Here is a 20,567-nt window from a genome sequence, read left to right on the forward strand (position 1 = left end):
AAATTAGCAATTTAGCCAGGCACTGGTGGTTCACGCCTGTAATCCAACGTACTTAGGAAGCTGAGATCTGAGGATCACGGTTCAAAGCCAGCTCTGGCAGGAAAGCCTGTGAAACTCTTGTCTCCAGTAAACCACCAGAAAACCAGAAGTGGTGCTGTGGCTCAAGTGGTAAAGAGTGCTATCCTTGAGCTAAAAAGCTGAGGGATAGCGCTCAGGCCCAGAGTTCAAGCCCCACAACTGACCAAAGAGAAAAAAAATTTAGCAACTTAGTTACTAAGTATTTTAGAATGGATTTAAATGAAATAAGCCATAGACAAAGTATATATATATATATATATATATATATATATATATATATATAAATAATTCTACTTATGTCAATTATATAAAGTTGTCAAATTTATAGAAACAGAAAGTAGAATAGTGGCTACCAGAGGCAGGAGGGAGGTAGGAAAGATGATTTATTTAATAAGTATTTAAAACTTTGAGCTTGCAAGATAGAAGAGTTCTATGGATGTATTTCACATCTGTGTGACTTTATATTAATACTGCTAAACTGTATAGTTGGAAACAGTTAATATAGTAAATTTTTCTTATCTGTGAAAGACAGAGCCAGTGTCATATGTAAATGTCTGGGAGAAGAGATCCAAAGCACAGTGGGGAGGATATTGATTGGGGGATGGATGAAAGCAGTTCATTCTTTGGAATAGAATGAAGAGTGGAAGGGATAGGACAAGTGTGAGTAAATGTATCTTTTCTTTTCCAAAGACTTGATTCTACTGGTGAATTTAAGACTGAGAGAGAAGGAAGTGTGTTGGCACTTGGAGTCTGGAGAAAAATATGAAACAGAACTTTATACAACTTCTTAAAGATAATAAAAATATAATGTAATAAAAGTATAGGATGTAAAAGAGCAAATAGATCAGAGGGGCGCCAAATAGTGGTAAATTAAAACTGTTCAACCTGGTTGTATTTTCTCTACGACAGGCAGGCACAACCTCTCCAGTTTCCCATTACTGAGGCTATTCCAGGGTTGCCTTCAGCTCCCTAACCTCTGAACTTTGTTGTCACTTAAGAAATTCAGCCTCACACAAAGCGAGGGGCATGTTGCGTTTCTCGAGCCTCCACGTGATCCTCACTGACTTCTCAGTAGTGAATGTTTCCATTGCTATAGCTCTTTCCAGTGAATAAAGGCCCAGAATGGAGGATGTGCTGTGGTAAGATTTAGAGTAATCACTCTTGTAACATGATGTAGAATAGGAAATGAGTTGGTTTTTATTTTTCCTTCTAACTGACCCAGTTTTGAACAATGCCTAGGCACTATTAGTTGGATCAGAATGTAGGCATTTTACAAAGAGACACTTGTCTTACCCTTCATAGATAATTGTCAAGACAAGCTGGCCTCTTACCTGTCTCCTGCCAGCTGGCTTTCTGGTGAGTCACAGATTTTACCATCTGTGGCCTTCTTGGTTAACTCAGCTTTGTGGACCCATAATTTAATACCAAATCACATCATCTTGTTGAAAAGTCTGGTTTCTAGGGCACAGTTTTTAGCAAGCATCTATGGCATTGCAGCTGGGGATTTTATTCTTATGATCAATTGATCATAGCTTCATTCATGTGAGCCTTCCTTTGCCAGTGTCTAGAAATTAGCCTTCCAGAGAAGGCAGTGCTTCAAGGACCCAGGAAAACCTGAATTCATAGAATTTAGAGTAGAAAGAGAAACTGGGAAATAGAAATATGTCTAGACTAATAATCACAGTTTAGAGTATGTGTATTCAACCAAGCCTAATATCCCTAACTTTTGTAGGACTTGGACCAAATGCATGTATTTGGTTATAATACCTAATAGTTAATTCAGGAATTAGATATTGCAAATAACCACAAAAAGCAAACAGTCCAGATCATTTGTTGCCAAATTAGCCATGTTCATGGATTGACCAATCACTTCCCCAAGCAGATGTTATAATTCTAACATTTTTATTTGGTACATACTTTATTTTAGGAACCAATCTGAATATGTCACCAATATGAACTCATTCTGACCTTAACACTGTAGGATAGACGTCATTATCTACATTTTATACATAAGTAAATTAAGACAGACATAGATTTAAACAGCATAGCTAAGGTAACAACCACAAAACAGAAAAAATAAATGTTGAACATGGGCATCTGGTTGAAAGCTTGTGCTCTTTTTTCTTTTTTTTTTTTTTTTTTGGTCAGTTGTGGGGCTTTAACTCTGGGTCTGGGTGCTGTTCTTCAGTTCTTCAGCTCAAGGCTAGTGCTTTACACTTGAGCACAGCGCCATTTCTGGTTTTCTGGTGGTTTATTGAAGATAAGAGTTTCATGGACTTTCCTGCCTGGGCTGGCTTTGAACCATGATCCTCAGATCTCAGCCTCCTGAGTAGCTAGGATTACAGGTGTGACCACCAGTGCCCAGCTAAGCTTGTGCTCTTTTTAATACAAATAATATGGTCTTTCTCAACTCTAGAATTTTCTTTGTAGACAAGAATAAATAAGTGAATCTAGATTACCTAATACTAGATTCAGTACTATATTCACATAACTCTTACATTGTCAAACCTAATGCAGGTAAAACCGGGAATCTGGTACCCTGAGGACACTATTGGAAAAGCTAACAAACTAAAGCTCTAATTTCTACAGCAGAAATCAATGCTTTCACAAGTATTTTCACAAGTGTAGTAGTCATAATATCTAAGTTCATCCTTCAAAAGTGGTATCTAATTTCATCCTTCAGAGTGAAATTGAAGAGTTACTGGCTCTGTGGATAAGGAAAGAAAACAAGTATTGGGTGCCTTCTGTGTGTTAGCCGCTGCTGAAGCCCCTGATTTTTGTTGTTGTTGTTGTTATTGTTGATTTGTTTGTTTTTTTGGTCGTGTGGGCACTGTCCTTCAAGGCTAGCACCCTACCACTTGAGCCAGTGCCACTTCTGGCTTTTTTCTGCTTATGTGGTGCTGAGGAATCAAACTGAGGGCCTCCTGGATGCAAGTCAAGCACGCTACCACTGAGCCAGTATTATCTCACTTAGAACTCTGTTTGGGTTTTTTTTATTATTATCTTTTTTTTACTGAAGAGAAATTGGAAGGTGATGATCCCCAAAGATACTTGATTAAGCAAGACACAGGAGGAAAAGAGTAAACTTTGTGACAAAATGTTTTTAAAATACTAGGTTTTTATGTCTTAACTTTATATATTCCTGTACCATTATTCCCCATCCCTCCCAAGAATGACAGTATTAGAAAACTGTCTGAAGTCCTTCAGTAAATAAACCCACGTAAAATTGGTTTAATTGGTTTTCAAAACACATTTGCTTACCAAGCCTCTCTTTTAGTACATATGTTACCATCTTGCATGATGGTGTTCTTTAGATCAGGGTTTTTTTTTTGGAGGGGGGTCTGGTCGTGGGGCCTGAACTCTGGGCCTGGGCACTGTCCCTCAGCCCTTCAGCTCAAGGCTAGTGCTCTACCACTGGAGCCACAGCGCTACTTCCGGCTTTTTTCTCTTTGCTTATTTGGTGCTGAAAAATCGAACCCATGGCCTCAGGCATGCAAGGCAAGCGCTCTACCACTGAGCCACCTTCCCAGCCCCTAGATCAGGGTTTTGGGAGTCACTCTCTTGGAGTCAGTAACCACCTTAAAGTCTCCTAGTTAGTAATGGTAAAGTTAGAATGAGACTGAGGTCTCTATATCCTCACAGCCTGTACTCTTACCCTGTAGATACTGTCTTCTGACCAATATGTCATGTATTACTGCTATTGAAGTAGAAAAGTTACTGTTTCTAATAGTTTCTTAACATTATGACATTTTTAGAATGTAGGCAAGTTAGTTGCCTAAGATTGTTTTGGCTTGACTCAACAACATATCTTAACTACTGTAAGAAAAAATGTTTCTTTATAGTGTTTCAGGACAGTAAATGTAACCTACTTTCTCTTATGGTTATTCTTCTTGGTATACAACTTCTTCCTTTTCTTAGCACCACTGTGAAGTCTCAGTGGATGGTTAAGAGTAGATTTCTTTTGAAGGTTGTAGTAAGACTAAGCACGTCCATCTTCTAGTTGCTTACCAGCAAGAGACCAGTTTTTGCTGATCAGGAGAAATTCCTTGCTTATCCTGGATGTTGGGTCTTCATATTTTCTCCAGTATCTCAGGGTTCAACCTCAAAGATAATGGGTTTTTATGAAGATCTGAGTCTTGGCAGTGGTTCCACTGAAGACTGAAAATCAGAAAGGAATCTGTGGGGAATACTTGAGTTAAACAAGGAAGAGAACTGACTATGCTTTAGTTATTGGTAGAAGTTGGGACTGCCTTTTATGATGCTATACTAAAGAAATATTTATTTGGTCTGTTTGTTAACTGTATGCCTGTATTTCCTTTTGCTTTTCTTGTTATTTAATATATGTTAGTGTGCTTATTCTCAAGTATATTTTGCTTAAGAACAATTCAGTGTAGTCTCAAACTATGTTCTATTCTTAGAAATATTAGCAACTCTATGGGAAAAAGCAGTTGAATTCATAAAAGCCTGGAAAAAAAGTTGTGTTTTTCAGGCATAATTGAATCATATTAAAAGGTCTATGGGGGCTAAAAAAAAAAAAAAAAAAAGGTCTATGGGGGCTAAAGTATAACTCAGTGGTAGAGAGCTGCTTTGCATGTGCAAAGCCCTGGGTTTGAAAGAAAGAAAAAGAAAGGACTATTAGCTTACTCTTGATAATAATTTATCCCCAGGACTTCTCAGAAGGTACAAACCAAACTTTACACTTGACTTTTCCAAGTGTCTTAACGATGTGATTATTAACATGTTATGAATCATTTTTGATCTTTGACAGGAGCTCCTCACAAATGATGACTTTCTTTTTTCTATTGTCAGCATATAGATCTGTGCATCCAATGAGTAGTTAGCCACTAGCCACATTAAATTTAAATCTATTGAAATTACTCAGGTCCCCAAATTATAGTAGTCACATGCAAAATGTTCAGTGGACATGTGACTACTAGCTACTACATTGGACAGCATAAATACATACATTTCCATTTTTACAAAAAATGATATTTGGACCATCTGGAGACACTCAAATAGCACAGAGATTCTCTCTCTGTCTACCTTGTACAGTTACTTTGTTAATGGAAGGTAAAGCATCCGTATTTGGCTTGTTTTCAAAAACCAGAGGTTATGCTTACCCTTTATAGTCCTCATTCCTGATTTAGAGTTATCCTTTAAATATGGTACGTCCTCTCATTGGATGTACCATATTAAATTCCCAAGGGATCCTGTCAATAGTTATTTTCCTCGTAGGTTAAGTAGCGAATCAAAGCCATGATACTCTGACATTCCTATTTCAACCAGGAAAACCTCCTATTTTCCATATCAAATCAGCCATTTAGTTTGAGTCCCTAGTGATTTAGAATTATATAACTACTGAATATGTTACCAAACAGGGAGCCATCTTCTTTCCAAGAGAACCATCAAGATATATGGAAGATGAGCAAACTAAAAGGAATTGGTAGTGTTAGGAGACTGCTAAACATTTAGCTATACACTATGTACATCAAAAAGTGGGATATAGCCCGTAAAGACTGGGAAAACTCCAGAAAGAAGCTACTCTTCTTTGTGTTGACCTTCAGAATACACTTTAGGTTATTGGAATATTCACACTTTTTTTTAAGACGTTTCAACAAGAGACATTTATCTGGAGCCATCCTTAGTGTTACATTCTTGCATATGTCAGGCATGGTGGTACACATCTATAATTGCAGCACTTGGGAGATAGAAGCAGAAGTATCTGGAGTTCATGGCTAGCTTGGACTACATACTAAATCCTTTCTTAAAGGGAAAAAAAAATCTTTCATATATTTTACCTTTTCCCTAATAATATGCCTATGTTTTTGTCATTATATATTTACAAATGCTATTATTTCTTATTCTTTATAGAGTGTCACATATTGAATAACCTATAATCCATTAATATATCAATAAAAATGCTGAACCAAGTGTATGTTACCACTATTTCTTCTTTCTACACTTTATACTAGAAAGCTGATAACTTGTTTATATGAAGCATCAGATGCAGTATCCCATAGAAAGTGTTCCTAATTTTTCCCTTCTCCAGAACCTTTTCAGATTTAACTCTCTCCCTCTTAGAATCCAAAAGGACTAGTCTCCTGGTTTTTAATGTCATGGGAAAAACACTCCATAGATGAGGTAGTCCACATATATTCTCACAAGGAGAGAAAGAGATACTCCTTTTTTCAAAACCGCATCTTCTAAGCCAGGCAATGAAGAAGAATTCACTGGAGAGTGTACCACTCATTCGCCTACAAAGAAGTCCAAGTTCATTGAGGCAAATAAGCTTCTCTGCACTCCAGTGTTAAAGCCACTCAAGGATTGGAACATTTTATCTGTTTTCCAAAATCTTAGTGCTTTACTACAATATTGGCATAATATACAAATTATGAAAGCAAACAGCTTATTTTTAGCTTTAACGTTACTCCACTTTATCATATAAAACTACATGTTTTTCTGTCTATACAGCATGACAGAAGTAACCTGCCACACCTCTCCCCTATGACCCTGTGGTACTATTGTACCACCTATGGGCTTAGTAGATTGCCAAATGCTTTTAAGTTGCAGGTGTTTTGAGGAAACAAAACAGCAAGGGATGTTGCTTAAAATATTCTCCTAATTCTGATGGTTGATTCAGGATCCTTTATATGAATAACAAGTATCTAATGAGAAAGTAAAGTTTGCACCATAGCATGTCTGTGATTTCAAGTGCCAAATCATTTGGCAAGAAAATGCCGAGGAAGTCCACTGAGAAGTCACTAGAATAACTATAAAATGTAATACCCTTATTTTGGTTGATACAGTTGTCTTGAATGAGTCATTCAGTTGCTTTAAATTATTAGAATAGAATTTACTGAAATAAACACAAATCCTAGAGGAACAGTGTAGAAGAAATAAAAAATAATTAGAACATGATAGATTTCCCCTTTAAACATAGATTTTATGAACAGTTTTGGAAAACATTTCTAAACCAGAGAATCTTGGGGAACCATGCAGTGGTTTTCCCCCCACCTATAAGCCACCTAGGAGTCTTGCAATCATCTGAGCTCAGAGTGACCTTTAGTTGTATGTGTGGCAATTCATCTAGTTAACCTTTCTTAACTCCTGATATTTTTATTGTTGTCTCATAGATACGAAATGTGGAAACAAATCAATGTCTAGATAACATGGCTAGAAAAGAGAATGAAAAAGTTGGAATTTTTAATTGTCATGGTATGGGAGGTAATCAGGTGAGTATCTTAGTAAACTTTTTTAAAAGTAACTTTTTAAAAGTTTTAACTTTTCCTTTTTGTTTTATCCCTTTTATTCCATGACATTATCCTGGAAATATTCTTAGATGTCCCGAGAAAATAATAAAGACCATTAGGTTAAAGGAGCCTTTAATCTAATCATTTCTTTTAAACAAAGCATTTGTAAAAATTTCTATGTATTGACACTGCTGAACACAAGTTTTCTTTTGTCCTTGTTAGGCAAACAAATAACAACCTTTGATACTAGTGAGCACAAAGAACGAAATGATTTTACTTTCCTCTGTGGAAACCTTGAGGAAACTTTTCTGCATCATTTTATTCTCCATTATTTTAATAAAGTGCAAAAGTCATGTATCTTGAAAGACCTGTATTTTCCCTGCTAGATTATTGACATCTGAAATGCTATAATTAGTTTGTTTTTACTATTAAAGCTTACATGTGTGCATTTTTGTTTTCTAGGTTTTCTCTTATACTGCCAATAAAGAAATTAGAACAGATGATCTTTGTTTGGATGTTTCCAAACTTAATGGCCCAGTTACCATGCTTAAATGCCACCACCTAAAAGGCAACCAACTCTGGGAATATGACCCAGTGGTAAGTTATCTAGTTTTGAGTAGAAATAAAAAAAATTACAAGTGTCATTGGGCATATTTATATTTTTATTGCTAAGATGGTAAATATTAGCATATAGTTAAGATAGCCATTGGACATGGCCTGAATATTTTGTTCCAATTCGTCCTTTGATGCCAGGCTACTGCTATTTTGTGTGTGACTGCCTCACATGTTGAAAAGTGAAGAGTAACATAGTTGTGGTGACAACCCAAATTTTTCTTAATTTGAAAAGGTCCTATTTTTAAGCTGATAAGAAAAAAACCAGCATATCAATTGGGCCCTAAAAGATCTACTTATAGTAGCTTAAACAAACAGTTCTATTATTTTTACATAAGTCTGGAGTGGATTCAGTGGCACTGTGCTGTCTGGGATAAGATACTTTAACATTCTCAGCTTCATCATGTAGCTACTGCAACTCACATTTTCACATTCCAACTCAAGGCAGAAAGAAAAGGAAAGGAGGAATATTTCATTGCCACATATGATGCTCTTTTCCTGAAAAGCAAAAAAAAACTTTTCCAGGAATCCTCTTTAGTAAACTGTTTATCATGGGACAGAAATATAGTCCAAAATGACGACCAACAACAAGGAAGGCTAGGGAAGCAAGCATTTGGTTTTTCTAATATTTATAGTGAGAATAACAAAGACAAAGATTAGGAATGGCTTTTGGCTAACCAATCAGCGCAATATACAACAGTTTTTCTAAAAGTAAATGTTTGGTTAGAATGTAAGAAGCTGGAGATAGTTTGGAGTATTTAAAAAGAATTAGTTATGTATATAAAGTGTTGAAACTTAAGGATCATTTTACAGCGTTTCTCCTGAAATAAAATCTTACACAGTGGTTTCTCCCAGAGGCAAACTCTTAAAAGAAAAGTTTATTGCTCAGATATCTACCGGGGAGCACCTTTATTAATCAGTAGCTGTGAAAAAAATGGAAAGGCAAAATTGGACAAAAGGAAAATTCAAATTGCAATACTTGACCCAGTAGCCTGAACTTGACAGCATAGAGAGCTCTGAAGGGAAACAGCCCATCATAACTGCCCTATGTTCATCCATTGGAAACATAACACCTTGGATAAAGAACCAAGATGTCAACATTCTGTAATATAAGCCTCAAATTGTGAAATCTTAGATCAAAAGAACTTCAAAAATAAGATCCAGCAAACTGTTTATATGAGTAGAAGTTGAAGGCCTTATCTTATGGAAATTATAAAGCTGAACTAGCTATTCAGAAATAGGTTGGAAGATCTTAAATGATCTTTATCCATTATACACCATTGTACTTACTCAATTGCTTTTCCCATTATAGCTCTTGATGTTTTCTTTAAATATAATTTCTCTGTCATGTGAGCTACAATTCCACTTCTGGATTTGGGAGACTTAGCTGGAAATAAGAATCTCCCAGATTTTACTACTTGATCTAGCCTCAATGATTCTCAGATCTTAGTCCTCTGAGTAGCTAGGGTTACAGGTGTCAGCCCCCAGCACCTGGATTTCCTTAGGTGCTCATTTCTATAGGGGAATTTAGCAATTATCAAAAATAATCGCTGAGATGTTTTTCTCTCCATCACTTTCAGAAATTAACCCTGCAGCATGTGAACAGTAATCAGTGCCTGGATAAAGCCACAGAAGAGGATAGCCAGGTGCCCAGCATTAGAGACTGCAATGGAAGCCGGTCCCAACAGTGGCTTCTTCGAAACGTCACCCTTCCAGAAATATTTTGAGACCAAATTTACAAAAACGAAAAAAAGGATTGACTGGGCTACCTCAGCATACATTTCTGCCACATTCTTAAGTAGCAAAAAAGGAAAAATACTTTCCTCTTCTGCAGGATGTAAGGTTTATCAGCCATTAAACTCAGACTTATAGCTTTTCACTAGCTGTGAACCAGCCTTCCTGTCCAAGGACGTGAAAATGCATAGTAGTGAGACTGTGCACAATGATGTTTACAAGATTGAAAGAGTCTTTCATCAAGAGTCATGGGAAAGAATATTCAGACACACAATCAACAAAATATGCTTTCTGGAAAGCTGCACCCTCTATGGTTCACTTGCACACCAGTAATTTCTGCTGAATGTGCTCTCACGAAGAAGAGATTTCCAAGATTTTTTTCCTAATTAGGACTGGTAGCCAGTATATTAAATATTGATATAAAAATAAATGAGAAGGAACTGAAAGAACCAGATTTAGAATCATGAAAACAACATTTTTACAACAATAAAAAACGATATTAAACAGGGTTTAAAAGAAATTAAAACAGAACTATGAGAAGTACAATTTGTTATAGTATAGTATCAAATTTCTATATAGATTTTATACCTCAGTGGGGAAAAATAACTGATTCCAGTGATACTCATTTTGTTTTCATCTGTGATAGTCATGGATGCTTTTATTTTCCTTGGGGTGCTGGGCAAAAAGCTCTCTGAACATAGTTTTAATTTCTTTCTATAATATTTTTATTTGGTTGTGGACTGTTGGAATTGTAATTTTTAATTGCCTTCTTAAAAATGGACATTTAACATGTCTGGTCTCAACTGAACAAGTTAGATATCTCAGTTGTTCTTGGGTCAACTGGCTTATACACTGAGACACACACACACACACACACACACACACTATTATCACAACTTTATTAACTTCATCCAACTGATTATGCTTAATACCCAGGATTCATACTACTGTAGTACAGATTTGTTTCACAGCAATAAATCTTCAGTTCTTTATGACTCCACTTAACAAAAGGCTTACAAGGAGTGATTTATCCTTTGGGTATTTGCAGATAATATATTTGCCAGTTTTGAAATCTTTCTCACTCCATACACAGATGTGCTTTATTGTCAAGTACATATTTAGATTAGATTCTTGAATTGTAACATTGATTTGGTTTTTTAAAAAATAAAATTTGACTGAAAATGTATAATTGGCATTTTTAATGAGTTAGTTGAAGAAGTGCAGCTATTCCATATTGCAGGTTCTGCATTTCTCCCTAAATTCCATGTAGGTTACGTTGATCTTATTTTTCTCTGATTTTTAATACCAAAAAATCAATTGATTACCAAAAGTTTATGTCAATTAAAAGTTAAATTTTTAACTTTCCAGAAACTTGCATTGTGACACTTTCTCCAATATCTAAAGCAATCCATTGACAAAAATGCATATATTTTGCTTGTTTTTGTTAGATTATATTTGATGGTATTCTTTCCTTTGGTTATCAAAGACTCACTGCAGGCAGTGTTAATTCTTGTGCCTAAGAATGTTTCTGAAAGTTACATCACCAATGATAATTGCCAAGTTGATTATATACAGTTTGTTTAGTCAACATCAAGCCTGTAGATGCTTTAGGTGAAGCTATAATACAGAAGGCAAAACTGTCCCAAGGAAATTCAAAATGAAACAGGTACTGGATGGAATTTTATTTCCTACTCCATGAGTTGTGTTAATTCTATTCAGTAGACCTAATGCTTGAAAAAAATTGAATGTCTAATCAATAAATTACTTTCATGCTCAGCATTTCAGGTTTTTGTATTCCAGAATAGCTTGGTATCATTGTTTATTGTAGGAAAGATTAACAGCATTGTGACTTAAGGTTTGGTTTTATTTTTTAAGAGGGATATTTGAGTGCTTTTAATTCATGGGTACTTTTAGAACTTGATAGATAATCCCATTGCTTTTATTTTTCTAATTAAAATATTCCTAAATACCTGTAAAATATAAAATATTCCTCACTAGTTGTGCCTAAAATTGGTGTTATTTGAAGTTAAAATTAATCCCTTTACATCATAGCAATTTGTAGATTAGGCAGAGTATATTAGTATTTATCTAATCTAGTTGTGAATTGAGATAAAAAAGACTGAGTGAAAAAGAAAAATAGATACATAGGATTATTTGACCATAAGAAATGAAATGTGACAAAGATAAATTTGAATCTCACAAATCTTTCACTATACTTCATTCACAGTCTACTTTAATATATTTCTCTGTCCTAATTCTTGACAGATCCTGCTATTCACTATCTGTAAATGGACAATACCATGTAGGCCATGTCTTCATTTGTCCTGTCAAACAGTTAGCTGAAAAAAACACAGTCCCTATTTTATAAGGACTTGGTGCTCTCCTCATCTTTTAAGAAGTATATACCAAAGGAAATTTAATGCTCCTCAAAGAAGAAAATTTGGAAGGGAATGTTTCTGAAGTAATCATTGTAAGAGATATACACAAAGAGCTAAGCTACTTTTTATACTGTTTGGAAAATTAGATCTGTTTCTAATTACAGGACCCTTTTTTATCTCTTATTTCTTAAAAGTTCACCTCCCATTTGCTTGATAAATCTATCAGAACTATTTTTTCAGACTAGGAGGCATGTATACAAAACTCAACTGTATAGACAGTAATAAACACTTGAAACTTTAAAATAGCTTTAATATCATTAAGGAAGTCATATCTAGGAAGAAAGTTAAGCAAGATGAAGATGTATAAAAATTCGAAAATGGTGTTGAAAAAAGTACAATAGATGGTTTGAAATATTACGTAATGTTATGATACCAGCCTCCTCCAAATTGATTTATAGATGCAATGAAGTCAAAATCCCACAATGTTTTATTGTAGAAATTGATGTGTGTGTGTGTGTGTGTGTGTGTGTAACAGATACAGGAAAACCGGGATAATGTTGAAGAAGAAAAATAAAATCAGAGCTCTCTTTAGATAGTGGTGAGCTTGGATCATGGCCACTGTCAATAGGAAGACCTCAAGACCAAATTAGAAACCATAACAATGGAAATTACAATGGTAATGCTCCTCAAAATGACATATAAATTCAATTTAATCCCTTAAAAATATTCCAGATGCTTTTTTGAGGCAGAAATTGACAAGTTGATCCTAAACTTCATATCAAAGTTTATGCATGGTATCCAGAATGGCTAAAACAATCTGTTTTTTAAATTTTTTTTTTATTGTGAGAATACTGTACAGAGGAGTTAGAATTACATGGGCAAGATAATGAGTACATTTCTTATCAAGCATTGTTGCCTCCTCATTGTTTCCCCTTCCCATCCCTTCCCATACTCCTCCCCTCCCCTCACCTTATCCTCCCCCCACCCCCTACCAAACTTGTTAAGTTCATTTTTCGACATAACGACTTGTACATCTCATTGTTGCAATGGGTCCACCTGTATCCCTAGTTAAACTATTTGTTTTTTTCCCTTCCCCTCCACAAATTATACCATCATCAAAAACAGTGATGAACGTATGGGTTATACTGTGGGGGAGGGACATACAAAGCAACGTAGAAATCATTTTATAAATATGATAGAAACAATTGCATGAAAGGAGAACAAAACAAAACATTTGAAGACTTATCTTGGGGTTCATTCCTTTTTTTTTTTTTTAAGTTAAAAGTACTCAAAAACTGCTGGGCCTATAATCTTAGCTACTCAAAAAGCTGTAATCTGAGGATTGTGGTTTGAAGCCAGCCAGGACAGAGAAGTCCGTGTGTCTTATCTCCAACTAACTACAAAAAAGCTAGAAGTGAAGCCGTGACTCAAGTGGAAGAGCATTGGCCTTGATCAAAAAAGCTCAATGACTATACCCAGACTCAGTTCAAGCCCTAGTACTGGCACCAAAGAAAATAATGATAATAACACTCCTTGATTTTTTATTGTCGTGTCTCCAATTACTACTGTAAAGCAAGACAGTGTTGTACCGATGCTAAGGAAGATGTAAACTGAATACAGTTAAGAATGCAAAAATAACTCCTAACAACATGGTTGATTGATTTTCAACAAGTGCCAAGAAAATTCAGTGGAGCCGGTTTTTTCAGACTATAGCAAGGAACAAATGTAAAAGAAGGAAGTTGAACCCTTATATATCACCAAATACAAAAATGTAAATGGATCAAATAAATAAGAGCTAAAGCTATACAATCTCTTCAAAGGAAACATTGATATAATCTTCAAGACTTTGAATTACAAAAAGCATCAGCAAGAGTTTAAAGATAAGTAAGTTGAAGTCTTCAAAACTTAAAATTTATGGTTCAGAGGATACCACTAGGGATATAGCTCAATAGTAGGATGTTTGCCTAGCATGTATGAGGCCATGGGGTTGCTATTCAGTATCACAAAAGGGCAAACGGGAGGGGGATTAGGGGAGGGTAGGAGTAGCCGGGGAGCAAAGGACACCATCCCATAAAATGGGACAAAGTATTTGCTAGTCATATATGATAAGGAATTTGTATCTGAGACATGACAAGGTTAAACCAATTTTTAATGAATAGTCATTCTCCAAAGAACATACAGTAATGACCAAACATGAAAAGATGATCTACATCATTAGCCACCAATATTAAAAATACAGTATCATTTATAGTTGCTTAAAAATTTAACGGGAAAAAGTACATATACGGTACATCTATAATGAAACTATCCAGTGATGATGGAATGAAGATCTAAACAAGTGGAGAGAATTCATATACATAGATTGGAAAGTGCAATGTAGTTAAGATGTCAGTTTCCTGAAATAGATGTACAGGTGTGACAATGCACACCAAAGGTTCAGCCTGATTTTTTTTGTAAGTATAAGCAAGATTACAATTTTATGGAGGAGAATAACTGCAAGTTTTGAAAAGAGTGAAGTGGAAAAAAGCAGACTATTCCATTTCAAGATTTATCACCAAATATCCTACTAATGAACTCTCACATAGGTGGCCATGGATCTTCAACAAGAGTGCCAAGAACAGGAGGAGAAAGAATAGTCTGAACAAGTAGCATTGGGAAGGCTGTATCCATGTGAGGAAGAATGAGATAGAACCCTTAGCTTACAGCCATAAATAGTAATGAACTCAGTGTAAACACTTAACAAAAATCCTATGGCAACATGAAGGGGACACGTTTCATGACCTTGGAGTTGGGAATGACTTCTTAAATATGGTACCAAAAGCCCCACAAAAGTAAAACTATACAAATGAGACTGCATCAAACAAAAACTCTGTGAACAAGAGAAAGCAAATCACAAATGATAAATATCCAGAATGTTCAAACAACTATGACTCAGCAACAAAAAGTCAAATAGCCTGATTAAAAAGTAGGCAAAAGGAACTGGGAAGGTGGCTCAGTGGTAGAGTGCTTGCCTTGTATGCATGAGGCCCTGGGTTCAGTTCCTCAGCACTACATACACAGAAAAAGCCAGAGTGGTGCTCTGAATCAATGGTAGAGTGCTAACCTTGAGCTGAAGAGTTGATGGACAGTGCTCCTGTCCAGAGTTCAAGCCCCACAACCTACCAAAAAAGGCAAAAAAAAAAGCCAGGGGCCAGTGGCTCATGCCTGTAATCCTAGCTTCTCAGGAGGCTGAGATCTGAGTATTAAAGTTCTTGGCATTAAAGTTCTTGAGACTCTTCAATTAATCACTAGAAAACCAGAAGTAGCACTGTAGCTCAAAGTGGTAGAGCACTAGCCTTGAATGAAAAAGTTCAGGGACAGTGACCAGAACCTGAGTTCAAGCTCCAAGACCAACAAAGAAAGGGTTGGGTGGGGAGTTATAGGCACAATGGCTCAACCTTACAATTCTAGCTACTAAAGGAGTAGAAGTGTGATCTTGACCAGCCCAGGCAAAAAGAAGTTTGAGAGACTCTTAACCAATAATTGAGCACAGTGAAATACTGTTATTATCCCAGCTATGGGTGAATCACAATGACTAGAAGAAAGCAAAAACAGCAAGATCACAGCCCAGACCTAATGACATAAACCTAGACCCTACCAAAAATAGCCAACATAAAAAGGAGCTAGAGATGTGGCTCAAGTGGTAGAGCATCTGTCTTGCAAGAACAAGTCTCTGAGTTTTAATCTCTAATACTGAAGAGAAACAGAAGAAAAAGACTAGATATTTCTTTTAAAATTCTATCGATCATCAAATATCGAGCAAAACGGTGCAGATAGCACCTTACATTCAATAGGATGACTAGCATTTTTTAAAACACAGTTTAAGTGTCGATGAACTGGAACCATGTATATGAAGGTAAAATTGCATGGAAAATATGGAGGTTCACACATACAAAATTTGATGAGCCATCAAATTTGGATAGCTCTGTATCCAAAAGAATTGAAAGCAAAGTCTCAGATTTTGCCCAGTATTGTCTACTCACTACTCACAATAACAAGTCAAAGCAGCACCAATGTCCACACATGAATGGATGAACTAAAATACTGTGTACATATACAATTAATATGCATTCCTTAAAAAGGAATGCTATATGACACTTCCTTCAGCTGGAGCTCCCTTACTCAGGAAGTGGCACTAACCTGGCTATGAAGGTGTTGCAGGGCAGCATCAGATGACCTGAACCATTTCTGCAAGGTCTGCTTGTTACAGCTATGTGTTTGAGTTTAAGAGGTCACAGCAGTGGATCAAACCAAAGGTAAGCCATTGGGCATCAATCCCTCAAACACCTCCTGTGCCCAGGACTCCCCAGGGGGACTTGCACTGGCAGAGCTGGTGCAGTTTCTGGAACCCATTTAGCCAACAAACTGTGAATGGAATGGATTTATGGGAAGACAGCACCTGAGATGGTTTTATTTGTTCCTGTAACTGTGCCACACATAGCAATACTTTGGAGCCCTCTTCACTTAGGAGCAACTCCCCTAACACTTCTGGCCTGTCCCACAAACTTTTTTGAAATGTTCTTTCCTTCGGACATTGAGTCTTGAACTTGACTCAAAGCTATTCCTCTCTTCTCCCCTCCTTTGCCTGTGTTTTGGTAGGGGTGGAATAGAGCAGGGAAGATCTCTGGTCAGTCTCACCCTTGGTCTTCCCTGCTGGAGTAGGACAGAGGAAGAGCTCTGAGGCCAACTCCCCAGGAAGGACTCCTACACCACCTTTTGTTTCAGTATTGGAAGCTGAATTCAGGGCCGTGCTCACTCTTGCTCAGTTTGCTTATTTAACTGGAACAGTACAACTTGAACCATGTCTCCAGTCAAGCCTTTTTTGCTGGTTACTTTGGAGAGAGTCTTTTAGACTTTTCTGCCTGGGCTGGTTTCAAACCACTATCCTGATCTCAGCCTCCTGAATAGCTAAAATTATAGGAATGAGCTTCCAATGCCTAGCTACTATTTTTTTTTAAACTCAGGGCCTCAAGCATGAGAGGCAAGCTCTCTGCCACTAAACTAATCTCCATCCTGTCACCTTCCCTGTTAACTCTTCAAAACAAGGCACATCTCTAACGCGATCTATCACTCCTGCCCAGGTGGCAGAGGCAACTCAGCCTTTCCTCCAGGAGGCTCCCTGTTCCACTATTGTGAGAGACCTGATGGGTGCCATGGGGAGGGGCTGGCCCTCTCTCCCCTCCCCCTGCTCTCCTGCTCCAGGGGTGGACACAGTACAGGTCTGCCCTGCACACCCACTTCCCCTACTGCCTGAGCTACATCATAGAAGTTTTCTTTTTCTGCCTTCAGCTTTGCACCTTTTCCAGGCTACAAGATAGCAAGCAACACCATGCTGTACTTTTTGGGGTGGGGGCTGGAGGGGTTGTAGACAAAGGCACACTGTCTTTATTAGTAATTGTATTGTTTCAATGGCCAAATTGGGAAGTCAGCTGTGAGAGGAGAAGAAAGGCTCAGGATGTGAAGTTAGGCAGCCACAGATGCAGTGGATGTTTGATAAAACAGAACTAAGAACTTGAATCAAATACATGTGTTTAAAAAAGCATCTTCAAAAGCACTCTTCCTTGTTAACCCAACAGGCAGAATTATATTTAATGATAAACCTCTAGAGACCTTGCTATTTAAATCAAGAACAAAACAAGGATGCCTGCTATTTCCATTATTGCCTAACTGTTCAGGAAGTTCTGGGCAATGTATGAGGACATGAAACAGGAAAAAAGGCAAAAAAAAATCTCAGGAGCAATATTTGTTTACATTCTTTAATGTTGTGTATTCACCGGCTACACACTGTTCGCCATTAAAAGGTTTAGAATGTCCTCATGGAACTTCTATGACACAGGGAGGGAAACTGATGGAAACAAATCACCATGAAGAGAACTAAAGCAGTTGGCAGAATGACTAAAGAAAAGGGAAGTTCTAGAGCAGGTGAACAGTACCTGAGGAAGGTGTAGTTGAGCAGAGCCCAAAAAGCACTAAAGACCAAGCCCTGTGTCAACTGGGCAATGTTTGAGATGGAGGAACAGTGGAGGCAAAGCTCTGGAACAGAAGCAAGACCAGAAAGTTGCAAGACTAGGCAAGGTAGGATGGCCAGGTATAATGAGAGGGACAGGGTCCAAGACAGGGATGAGAAGCAGGCAGAAGTCAGACCATGTAGCCAGGACTTTTGATTTAAATATGAATGTGATTTGGAGACTAGGAGTAGCATGAGCTGACCTAAGTCCAACTGTCTGTTGGATGGGAACCTATTGGAACTAACAGTGGCAGCAGAGATTCAGGAAGAATTTTCTCTGAAGATTTTGAAAGCAAAACTAACCCTTGAGCTGAGGACATAATCAAAAGTAGAGCCTGGTGTGCAAAGGAGTAAAAAAAGCGAGCAAACATGTGGCTCATGCCTGTAATCTTAGCAACTCAGCAGGCTGAAATCTGATTATTGTGATTCAAAGCCAGTCCTGGCAGTGAAGCCTATGAGACTCCTATCTCTAACCACCAAAAAGCAGGAGAAAACATCGCCCAAGTGGTACAACACTAACATTGAGTAATAAAAGCTCAAGAACAGTACCCAGGCTGAGTTCAAGACCCAGGAACAGCATAAATACATACATGCACACATACATGCACGCATGCATGCATACATATATATATATATATATATATATATATATATATATATAGCAATGCTACAGTTTGAAGGATGGGTACCAATGACTTTCGAACCACAGTGAGCCTGGTGCAGGTGGCTGACGCCTGTAATCCTAGCTACTCAGGAGGCTGACATCTGAGGATTGCTGTTCAAAGCCAGCCTACACAGGAAAGTCCATGAAATCCTTCTCTCCAATAAATCACCAGAAAACCAGAAGTGGTGCTATGGATCAAATGGTAGAGTGCTAGCCTTGAGCTAAAGAGCTGAGCAACAGTGCCCAGACCCAGAGATCAAGCCCCTTGACAAGAACCACAGTGAATCCAGGAGGCTATGTTGCTATGACACAAGATGGGTTATGTTCTAGTTCTAATGTCCAGGGGAAAACAAAATGTTTTGAGTAATCAGCACATAGATAATTTTGCCCTACTTTAGTTTGTACACACAGGATTGTTTGATTTCTGTGATGAAATTTGGAAATCTGAATCTAGGTAGACTTATTTTACATTTTAGCCCAAAATCTTGGGCTAAGACCTTACATAGAAGATTCAAGTGAATCTTTGAGAGTCTAGAAGGTAAGTTATTATAGATAAAGACCTCCAGAGAGGGTCATGCCGTCTCAAAAAGTCAAATTATCCTCTAAAACCTTGCCTTACTAACACCTTAATTTTAGCCCAATGAAATTCATTTTGGACTCAGAATCCTTAGAATTTTTAAGTGTGTTTTTAAACCACTACTTTGTAGTAATTTGTTACCACAGCAATATGAAGATAATACCATGGTAGGTTACATTGATTTTCATATATTGAACAAGGTATATAATTAGTGCCCTAAGTCTTTATATAGAATTTTATTATAGATTGTTGGGTGATGTTTGATAGCATGTTGTTAAGGATTTTTTTCATCTGTATTTACAAGGGATATTGTTCTACTGTTTACTTCCTTGTACTACCATTGTATAGTTTTTAGGTTAATTCTGCCTTTATAAATTAGATTGGGAAGTATTCTCTCCTTTCAATTTTTATGAAGAGATTATATAGAATTACTTTAGAATCTTTTAAATGTTTAGTAGACCTCCCCAATTAAACTATCTGGACCTGGAAACTCCTTTTACAGTATTTTTTAACTACAGATTTAATTTTTCCAAGTGATTATAGGGGAATTTAAATGATGTATTTCACATGGAGTGAGTTTGGTACCTTTTTCTTTTTGAGGAATTGGTCAAGTTCAGCTACATTGTTGATTTTTTAATGTCTGCAGAGTCGTAATTTTCTCCATTGTTGCACTCCTGATGTTGCTGTTTTATCTTCTTCTCCCTGCTCTACTTTGTTTTTGTGAGATTGGGTCTTGTGTATATAGGCCAGGCTGACCTTGAACTTTCAAGTTTCCTTCTGCCTTTTAAGTGCTAGGTTATAGGCATGGTCCACCTTTGCCTGGCCTCTCTATTTTCTTTGTTAGCTTGCTAGGAGTTTGTTAGTAATATTGATCTTTTCAGTAAGTCTATTTTGCTTTCAGTGATTCTTTTCTATTACTTTTTTCTTTCTTCTATTTTTTTATTGTGAAAATACCGTACAGAGGGGTTACAATTGCAATGAGTTATAATGAGCAAGGTAATGAGTACATTGCTTATCAAGCATTGTTGCCTCCTCCTTTGTTTCCCCTTCCCATCCCTTCCCATCCCTCCCACCTCCCACCCCCACCCCAGCCAAAGTTGTAAAGTTCGTTTTTGACATAATGTCTTGTACATCTCATTGTTGCAATGGGTCCACCCTATTTAAACAATTTGTTTTTTCCCTTCCCCTCCACAAAGTATACCAACATCAAATACAGTGAAAACAGGGG

General features: G+C 37.0%; 1 protein-coding gene across 1 annotated transcript in view; it reads left to right on the forward strand.

Annotated features, from left to right (window-relative positions):
* The window catches only part of Galnt1 (polypeptide N-acetylgalactosaminyltransferase 1), a 46,896-nt gene extending 35,443 nt beyond the window's left edge, over positions 1-11,453 (forward strand). Inside the window, exons 9-11 of the mRNA XM_042675023.1 lie at positions 7,212-7,310; positions 7,791-7,925; positions 9,521-11,453. Of these exons, the coding sequence (XP_042530957.1) occupies positions 7,212-7,310; positions 7,791-7,925; positions 9,521-9,667 (381 nt within the window). The 3' untranslated portion in view covers positions 9,668-11,453. The remainder of the gene's footprint in view (positions 1-7,211; positions 7,311-7,790; positions 7,926-9,520) is intronic.
* The last annotated feature ends 9,114 nt before the right edge of the window (positions 11,454-20,567 follow it).

Source organism: Dipodomys spectabilis, unplaced genomic scaffold (assembly GCF_019054845.1).
Source record: "Dipodomys spectabilis isolate Male_0828 unplaced genomic scaffold, ASM1905484v1 ptg000024l, whole genome shotgun sequence".
Classification (NCBI taxonomy): domain Eukaryota; kingdom Metazoa; phylum Chordata; class Mammalia; order Rodentia; family Heteromyidae; genus Dipodomys; species Dipodomys spectabilis.